Source organism: Mus musculus, chromosome 2 (genome assembly GCF_000001635.26).
Source record: "Mus musculus strain C57BL/6J chromosome 2, GRCm38.p6 C57BL/6J".
NCBI lineage: Eukaryota > Metazoa > Chordata > Mammalia > Rodentia > Muridae > Mus > Mus musculus.
Window position 1 is genome coordinate 32,671,540 of NC_000068.7, and position 8,856 is coordinate 32,680,395.

Consider the following 8,856-nt stretch of genomic DNA (forward strand, 5'->3'; position numbering starts at 1 on the left):
TCACTTGCAGAGGAGACTGAGCAAACTCCTGATATGGGCACTACCAGCTTGTGGTGGCATGTGATTTGCCCACAGTCAAACGTGACTGGCTGGTGCCCTTTGCAGTTAGCGACTGCTTCTGCATCATATAGCAGATGAGAAATGCCAGATTTTTTACTTGGGATGTGGCTTGGTTGGTAGAGCCTGTGCGTAGTGTTAAGCCCTAAAGCCCTAGAACCCTAGAGCATGGTGGCATGGACCTGTGGTGCCAGCACTCAGAGGGCAGAGGCAGGAGAATCGGGAGTTCAAGGTCATCCTCTGCCACATAGCAAGTTCAAGGCTTCCCTGGAGCTTGCTGGTCAGCCAGTCTAGCCAAGTCTTCGAGCCAGGTTCAGTGAGACACTGTGTCTCAAAAAAATAATATGGAAAAAAAACCAAAAAAACAAAAAAATAATATGGAAAGCAATTAAGGAAGATACTTGACCTGTGCTGGCGTGCTGGGTGGGGGTGGGGGAATGCACTCTTGACACATGCCATGGGCTCACTTGCTATGTTAACCCTGTGCTGACACAGGCGGAAACAAAGGCCGGCTACTCAGTGGTGAGTCATCCTCAGCCCTGTTAAGCTTTGTCCTGAATGTCCTCATCAATGCCTTGTCTGGAAGTGGGGTAGGACCCTCTGATATATCTGTCTCCACAGACCCAAAGGCACCATTCTTGTGCTTGCCAGAAGCTCACAAGGACATGGGCGCCACACTTGAATGGCAACCACGAGCCCAGACCCCAGTCCAAAGCTGTCGCTTGGAAGGTGTGTCTGGCCACAAGGAGGCCTACATCCTGAGGATCCTGCCAGGTTCTGAGGCCGGGTAAGCTAGCCTTTGTGTGTATTACCCAATCAGATCCTAGTCTCCAAATGCATTACCCAATCAGATCCCAGCCTCCAGGCGTATTAACTTTCCTATTGCTGAGATAAAACACCATGACCAAGGCAATGTGTAGAAGAGTTTATTTTGGGCTTGCAATTCCAGAGCATCAGTTCTGCATCAGCATGAGTTCACGACAGCAGAGTGAAGGTTGCAGGCAGCAGGCAGCTGGAGCAGCAGCTAAGAGCTCACATCTTGAACCACACAGATAGGAGGCAGAGAGCTCACCAAAGCCTACCCCTTGTGTTCTACACCCTCCAGGAAGGCCCACTTCCCTAAGCCTTCCCAGACTGGGATCAAGTATTCAGATGCTCATACAGATGATGTCTCATCCAAACCAGCACACCAGGTCTGTCCCCATACTAAAGCCACAACCCATCTGCCCGCCCGCTGCAGGCCCCGGACGGTGACCGTAATGATGGAACTGAGTTGCACATCTGGGGACGCCATTCTCATCCTGCATGGTCCTCCATATGTCTCCTGGTTCATCGACATCAACCACAGCATGCAGATCTTGGTGAGCCTTGTACTCCCACCCCAGCCGAGACCTTACACACACACCTTCCCCAGCTTTCTACCTTCATCTAAGTTGTTAAAGTAAAGGCCACTTCCAGGAAGCTTGTCTTGATGGGCCAGGGAATCCGTTAACCTAGCCTGGTAGGCCAAGGAAGACTCCTGGAGATACAAACTCTGAGCTGGGTCAGAGGTCAAAGGGGAAATGGAGAAGGTGAGGGGAAGGGACGGCAAGGCACAGGCGAAGGGCAGGGGTCTCCGTAGGTAAGATGCCAGCTCTCTTTTTCTGCCTTCAGACCACAGGTGAATACTCCGTCAAGATCTTTCCAGGAAGCAAGGTCAAAGGCGTGGAGCTCCCAGACACACCCCAAGGCCTGATAGCGGAGGCCCGCAAGCTCAATGCCAGCATTGTCACCTCCTTTGTAGAGCTCCCTCTGGTCAGCAATGTCTCCCTGAGGGCCTCCAGCTGCGGTGAGCCACAGCCCTGTGCCCCTGTCCCAGACCTGTTGCTCCTCCTCCCTTTCCATTACTTTGTGCCTCTCTGTTCTTTGAGCTTGGCTGGTTTCTCTGAGCCTCACTGGCCTCATCTGCCACCCGTAGTGCACACCCAGTGACGGTCTACTCCACCCACTCCATAGGTGGTGTGTTCCAGACCACCCCTGCACCCGTTGTGACCACACCTCCCAAGGACACATGCAGCCCCGTGCTACTCATGTCCCTGATCCAGCCAAAGTGTGGCAATCAGGTCATGACTCTGGCACTCAATAAAAAACACGTGCAGGTAAGTAAAGCCCCGCCCCTCCACCTTGAGATGGCATGGACAGCTGGTCCCTTGCCAAGAATGTCAGGGGCCCAGCCCAGGCAGTAAGAGCAAGTCACATCCCTGTGCAAGCCTCGGTTTTCTCACTTGTGAAATGCAGTTTGAACAGAGCACAGAGCCGTGCACTGGTATTCTCAGAACCTGGGAGGCTGAGCGAGGAGGATGGTGAATTTCAGGTGGACTAGGCTACATAGAAGGTATAAAATAGAGTCATCCTCAACTACATAGGGAGTTTGAGGACAGCCTAGGCTACATGAGCCCCAATCTCAAAACACAAGTAATAATCATACCAACATTAGGTAGTCATTATTAATCTTTGTTTATTTGTTTTCTTTTTAAGACAGGGTTTCTCTGTGTAGCTCTGGCTGTCTTAGAACTCACTCTGTAGACCAGGCTGGCCTTGAAATCATAGAAATCTGCCTGTCTCTGCCTTCTGGGTGCTGGGATCAAAGCTGTGTGCCACCACTGCCTGGCTTAGTCATTATTATTAATCTTAATGGTGGTTGAGCCAGGTGGTCACAGAAATTTGTATTATGTGGCCTTTGCATGATTGATAAATCCAAAAGACACTGTGCAGGGCTGGGGTGGTGCCCAGGGAATAACGTGTTCGCCGTGGAGTAATGTGTTTGTTTGCCGTGGAGTAACGTGCTCGCCGTGCAAGCAAGAGGGCCTGAGTTTGGATTCCCAGCACTAGGAGGCAGAGAAAAGGAAGCCCTGGGGTCTCTCTATCCAGGCCAGCCAATCCGTGAGGTCCAGGTTCAGTAGGAGACCCTCCCTGTCTTGCCAGGTGTGGTAGCTTGTGGGTCCCCACCCCCCTTGGTTTTCTTTGGAGACAGGGTTTCTCTGTGTAGTCCTGGCTGTCCTGGGACTCACTCTGTAGACCAGGCTGGCCTTGAACTCAGATATCTGCCCGCCTCTGCCTCCTAAGTGTGGGATCAAAGGTGTGCACCACCACGCCCAGCTAGCTTGTGCTTTTAATCCCAGCACTTGGTCGGCAGAGGCAGGCAGACCCCTGTAAATTCAAAGGCCAGCCTGGTCTACAGAGTGAGTTCCAGGCCAGCTAAGGCTATGTAGTGAGACCCTGGAGAGAAAGAGAGACAGAGACAGAGAGACACAGAGAGAGACAGAGAGAGACACAGAGACAGAAATCAATGGAATGACCCAGTGGTGAAACATTTGCACACAGCCTGCTTACCTGAGTTCAAGCCCCAGAACCCACAGGAAGGTGGAAAGAAGAACAGCTCCATTAAGCCGTGCTCTGACCTTCACCTGTGTACCCTGCCCAGGGCACACACTAGATAACCATAATAGGTTAGTTTTAAAAGCAAGGTGCTTTGCACTGCATGGTATCTGCACTCAGCAGTTCTTTCCTGTTGGGTGTTCAAAAGACAGTGTGATAGAAACTCACTATCTGGCATCGTTGGTTTCTTGGCTTTGTGCGTGTTAAACCTGGTATTTCTAATGATACAGTTTAAAAAAAAAAAAAAAAAGCAAGGTGCAGTAGTAAAAGATGCCCGATGCCTGATAGCAAACTCTGTGCTCCACACATGAGCACCTATGTGGGGGTGTACATATGGTAGATAGGCCACACACACACAGAGTATATAAACTGCACACACAACACACATAGAGAGTATATAAGCTGCGCGCGCACACACACATACACACAGGGTATATAAACTTCACACACATACACACACACACACACACAAAGTATATAAACTGCACACACAACACACACAGGGAGTATATAAACTGCACACACATACACACACACACACATGCACGCAGAGAGAGAGGCAGAGAGAGGTACTAATACCTTCACTATGTATTCCTTATTGGACTAGAGCCTTAAACTCACAGAGATCCCCCTGCCTCTGCCTCCCGGGTGCTGGGATTCAAGGCGTGCTCCACCCTGCCCTACACAGAATGGAGGAAGTCTTCATCTTCCCTTCTGAACTTGTGACCCTCCTGACCTCCCCTCCTGGATGCTGGATTATATTATATTATATTATATTATATACAATGCTGGATTATATTATATATTATATTGTGCATGCGGCACTGTGCCATTCTCAATTTGCTTTTGAGCAAACAGAACATATGTACGCGCCCACTCCGATTTGTTTCACTCATTCCTCCCCTCCCCCACCCACCTCCCAGTGCTGGGGGTGGAACCCACCTGGAGTCCCAAAAAAGTCTCGTCTGTTCTGTACCTACTCAGTAGAGCTGTGTCCCCACCCCCCTACAATAACTTGCTTTTATTTGGGGAGTCTGAATCTGGCTATGAACCATATAGTGTGGAATTTGCTATATGGACCAGGCTGGTCTTAAACTCAGTAGAGATCTGGCTGCCTCTGTCTCCTAGGGGATGGGAATTAAAGGTACACACCACCATTCCTAACTTTTAACTTATAAGAAAAAACCCAAATAAAAAAAATTAAATATTTTTTAATGTATATGGGTGTTTTTCCTGCATCAAAGTCTATTCACCACACTTGCCCACAGAGGCCAGAAGAGGCCATTGGATCCCTGGACCCAGAGTTATAGACGGTTGTGAGATGCCATGTGTGAGTTGGGGACTGAGCCCAGGTTCTATATAAGAGCAGTCAGTGCTCTTAGGCACTGAACAGTCTCTCTAGATTCTTATTTTAACTTTTGAGCTTTTTGTTGTTGTTGTTTAATTTTTTTTGAGACAGGGTTTTTTTTTGTTTGGTTTTTGTTTTTTTGAGACAGGGTTTCTCTGTATAGCCCTGGCTGTCCTGAAACTCACTTTGTAGACCAGACTGGCCTTGAACTCACAGAGATCTGCCTGCCTCTGCTTCCCAAGTGCTTTGATTAGAGGTGTGTGCTGCTACCACCCAACTTAAAAAAAAATTTTTTTTTAAATGTTAGATAGGAGCTGGGCATGGTGGCGCACCCCTTTAATCCCAGCATTCGGGAGGCAGAGGCAGGTGGATTTCTGAGTTCTAAGCCAGCCTGGTCTACAAAGTGAGTTCCAGGACAGCCAGGGCTATACAGAGAAACCCTGTCTCGAAAACCCAAAAAAAAAAAAAAAAAAAGAAAAGAAAAGAAAGAAAGAAAGAAAGAAAGAAAGAAAAAAAAATTTAGAAAAAGTTAGATAGGGTGGAGAAATGGCTGAGCAGCTAAAAGCTGTTCAGAAGACCTAAGTTTGATTCCTAGCACCTATACGGTGGCTCACAACCATCTGTAACTCTAGTTCCACGGGGTCTAATGCCATCTGCTGGCCTCTGAAGGCACTACATGTATGTGGTGCATACACACACTTAGGCAAAACAACACACACACACACACACACACACACACACACACTCACGTGCCCTGGGTTCAGTTCCCAGCAATGGAGAAAATAAGAAGACATTCTAGTTGCCCATCCACTACTGAATAATTTTTTCCTGGTTTTTCTGAAGTCTCTGTCAGAGCTTTGATGTCCCCTTGGAAAGGTTTCAATAAGGATTCATTTTACTTATTTTTAAACTATGTGTAGGGTGGGGGGGGGGTATGTGCACGTGGCTACAAGTGTCTACAAGGCCAGTAGTCATACTCCCGAGCTGGAGTTACAATCGGTTGTGAGCATTCTGACATGGGTTGGGTGCCGGGAACTGAACTCGAGTCCTCTGCAAGAATGGCCGGGGCTCTTAACCGCTGAGCTATCTCTCCAGCCCCCATGAGCGGTACTTACAGTGTTTCAGTAGTGACAGCGAGGCCTGAGGGAATGCCGGGCCTCCTGATGATTCAGCCCTTCTCCCCTGGGTCAGACTCTCCAGTGCACCATCACAGGCCTGACTTTCTGGGACTCCAGCTGCCAGGCTGAAGACACTGACGACCATCTTGTCCTGAGTAGCGCCTACTCCAGCTGCGGCATGAAAGTGACAGCCCATGTGGTCAGCAATGAGGTAAGGCCTGGGAGTAGGAAGGTGTCATGTCCAGCAGAGTCGGTGTCCCCTCAGACACCTCACTGATCCCGGGGCTGAGGGACATTTTGGGGAGCGGGAAGCAGCAGTGAGTAGGAGCCAAAACATAGATGCTGCTAGCTTGGCCCTTCCCACCCATCAGTCAGGCCTGGGAGACAGGATATCCTCTGGGGTCTTTCTGGCTCTGACCGGCTTCTTGGCTCTGTCTTTGCAGGTGATCATCAGTTTCCCGTCAGGCTCACCACCACTTCGGGTGAGATGGACGGTCCTACAAGGCTCTCCAACTGGTGCAGGGTGGCCTGCTGGGGTGGGGCCACTTTCTGGCCTACCAGGGAGCAGACCTCAGGAAACTCAGGCCTGAACCCTGACAAGGCCCGTGTTTCCAGTGTGCCTCAGTCTCCCCTTCCATACAATGGGAGCAGTGCTGCTGAGGGTTAAGCTTTCGGCCTCTTAAATCCAGGCAACCAGCTCACAGTGGCTGTGTCACCTTGGGCAAATCATTTAACTCTCCCCGGGGCTCAATGGTCATTGGCTATAAACTGTGGCATAAAAAAAGTCCCCACCCCATAGGGGTCTTTAAGGAGCAGTACCGAGAGGTGTGAAGTTTCTCTCCACTAGCCCAATGCCAAGTGATTTCTTCATAAATGTGAGAACTATGAGTTTATTATTTAAAAGGTGAGGATGGTGGTCAGGCGATTCCTGCTGTCACTCCGTTCAGACCGCCCGCCTCCTCGTGTCCTCCCACAGAAAAAGGTACAGTGCATCGACATGGACAGCCTCTCCTTCCAGCTGGGCCTCTACCTCAGCCCGCACTTCCTCCAGGCATCCAACACCATCGAACTAGGCCAGCAGGCCTTCGTACAGGTACTGTGCACCCCACCTAACTATCTCCTTGAGTCTTCTATGGGCCTTTCTTCCCAACGTTGCTAAAGAGAAGATCGGATGCCACCTTCCAGAGGAAGGAGAAGGCCAGCCCGGGTGTGTGTGTGGAAGGCACAGAGAGAAAACGACTTGCACTTTGGAATGTCACTCTGTCCTGCCTGCTTGTTCCTGGAGCCTGTGGGGCTCCTTCTTGTCTTTTATTCAGAGGGGTCCCTTTCTAACTGACGTCAAGAGGGCGAGGGCGTCAGTGAAGAGCCAAGGATACCTGCGTGTATCTCCTCCGTCTGTCTGTCTGTGCAGGTGAGCGTGTCTCCATTGACCTCTGAGGTCACAGTCCAGCTAGATAGCTGCCATCTGGACTTGGGGCCCGAAGGGGACATGGTGGAACTCATCCAGAGCCGAACAGCCAAGGGCAGCTGTGTGACCTTGCTGTCTCCAAGCCCTGAAGGTGACCCACGCTTCAGCTTCCTCCTCCGGGTCTACATGGTGCCCACACCCACCGCTGGCACCCTCAGTTGCAACTTAGCTCTGCGCCCTAGCACCTTGTCCCAGGTGAGTGGACATGGCTTGAGACTAGTTTCACTGAAGCTGTGATGTCAGTATATACACACACCTGCAACTATCCACCTACACGTTTATCCTCTACATATTTTAACATCCATCCATCACCCATCTGCCCACATATCAGGATCCCAACCATTTATCCACATACCCATCAATCTACCTACCTATTCATGGACTCCACCTACGCACCCACCAGAAGCCTAGCCATTCATTCATAGACCTACCCACATACCCAGCTATTTACTCACCCACCCAAACAACCCACATACCCAACCATCCACCTACCCACACACACAGCATTTACTGCCTGTCAATCCATGTACCTATCCACCCATCCATCATCTATCCACCAATCTACCTACCTATCCACACGCACACTCCTGCATCCACCTACCTCCCCTCTCCCTACCAGCCGCTCACCCATCACCCACCACTTGCCCTTCTATCTACTCATCCACAAGCATCCATTATTCTCAATACTTTCACTAGCTCACCTAGTTACTCACTTACTCTAGAATCCCACCCACCCACTAACCACCCACCTACCCACCCACATGGCGATCACCAATGTGACTGATCTCAGGAAACTTGACACTCTGCCCTGCTGGTATCACACGTTGCCCTCAGTCCTGACACACTCACAAGAACACTCCAGGTGTCTGCACACAGATTTCTTTCTTTTTTTTTTTCCATTTTTTATTAGGTATTTAGCTCATTTACATTTCCAATGCTATATCAAAAGTCCCCCATACTCACCCACCCCCATGCACACAGATTTCTAGGACTCAAAACCTCCTGAAGCTGGGCCCCCACACAGACAGCTATACCTGTCTTCCAGGCCCTGAGCCTCCAAGCATCTGGGCTGACCTGGCTTGTGGCTCACGGCTTGCACAGGCTAACAGATGCTGGGCTCCTACTGGAGACCATTTACAGTAGCCGCAGGCTACCCTGCTGCTCTCGCACACCATGTGCCTCCCTAGGATTTGCCTGCAGCCTCCCAGCCTGAAAATAGCGGACAAATGACTCAGCCAAGGGCTGGGATGGCAGCAAGGGAGAGCTGCAGACAGGGAGAACCGCATGCTGCCAGCTGAAGGCTGGGTCACTTACCAGACTCCTCCCTCCTCAGGAAGTCTACAAGACAGTCTCCATGCGCCTGAACATCGTCAGCCCTGACCTGTCTGGTGAGCAGAGAACAGGGCTGGGAATGGAGCCCAGATATGGGGCCCTTGGGAGGAGAGGAG

The 8,856-nt window shown here is 50.4% G+C and overlaps 1 protein-coding gene and 1 non-coding gene across 4 annotated transcripts in view; both read left to right on the forward strand.

Moving 5' to 3' along the window:
• The window catches only part of Eng (endoglin), a 36,075-nt gene that overhangs the window by 24,945 nt on the left and 2,274 nt on the right, over window positions 1–8,856 (forward strand). For all 3 annotated transcript variants that reach the window (NM_001146350.1, NM_007932.2, NM_001146348.1), the window contains exons 5-13: window positions 679–844; window positions 1,298–1,418; window positions 1,711–1,885; window positions 2,053–2,195; window positions 6,014–6,151; window positions 6,384–6,422; window positions 6,917–7,033; window positions 7,352–7,603; window positions 8,742–8,796. In NM_001146350.1, the coding sequence (NP_001139822.1) occupies window positions 679–844; window positions 1,298–1,418; window positions 1,711–1,885; window positions 2,053–2,195; window positions 6,014–6,151; window positions 6,384–6,422; window positions 6,917–7,033; window positions 7,352–7,603; window positions 8,742–8,796 (1,206 nt within the window). The remainder of the gene's footprint in view (window positions 1–678; window positions 845–1,297; window positions 1,419–1,710; window positions 1,886–2,052; window positions 2,196–6,013; window positions 6,152–6,383; window positions 6,423–6,916; window positions 7,034–7,351; window positions 7,604–8,741; window positions 8,797–8,856) is intronic.
• On the forward strand, window positions 3,570–3,706 carry LOC115489602. The gene has a single exon (XR_003954187.1). It is a non-coding gene; the product is annotated as a small nucleolar RNA SNORA8 (small nucleolar RNA).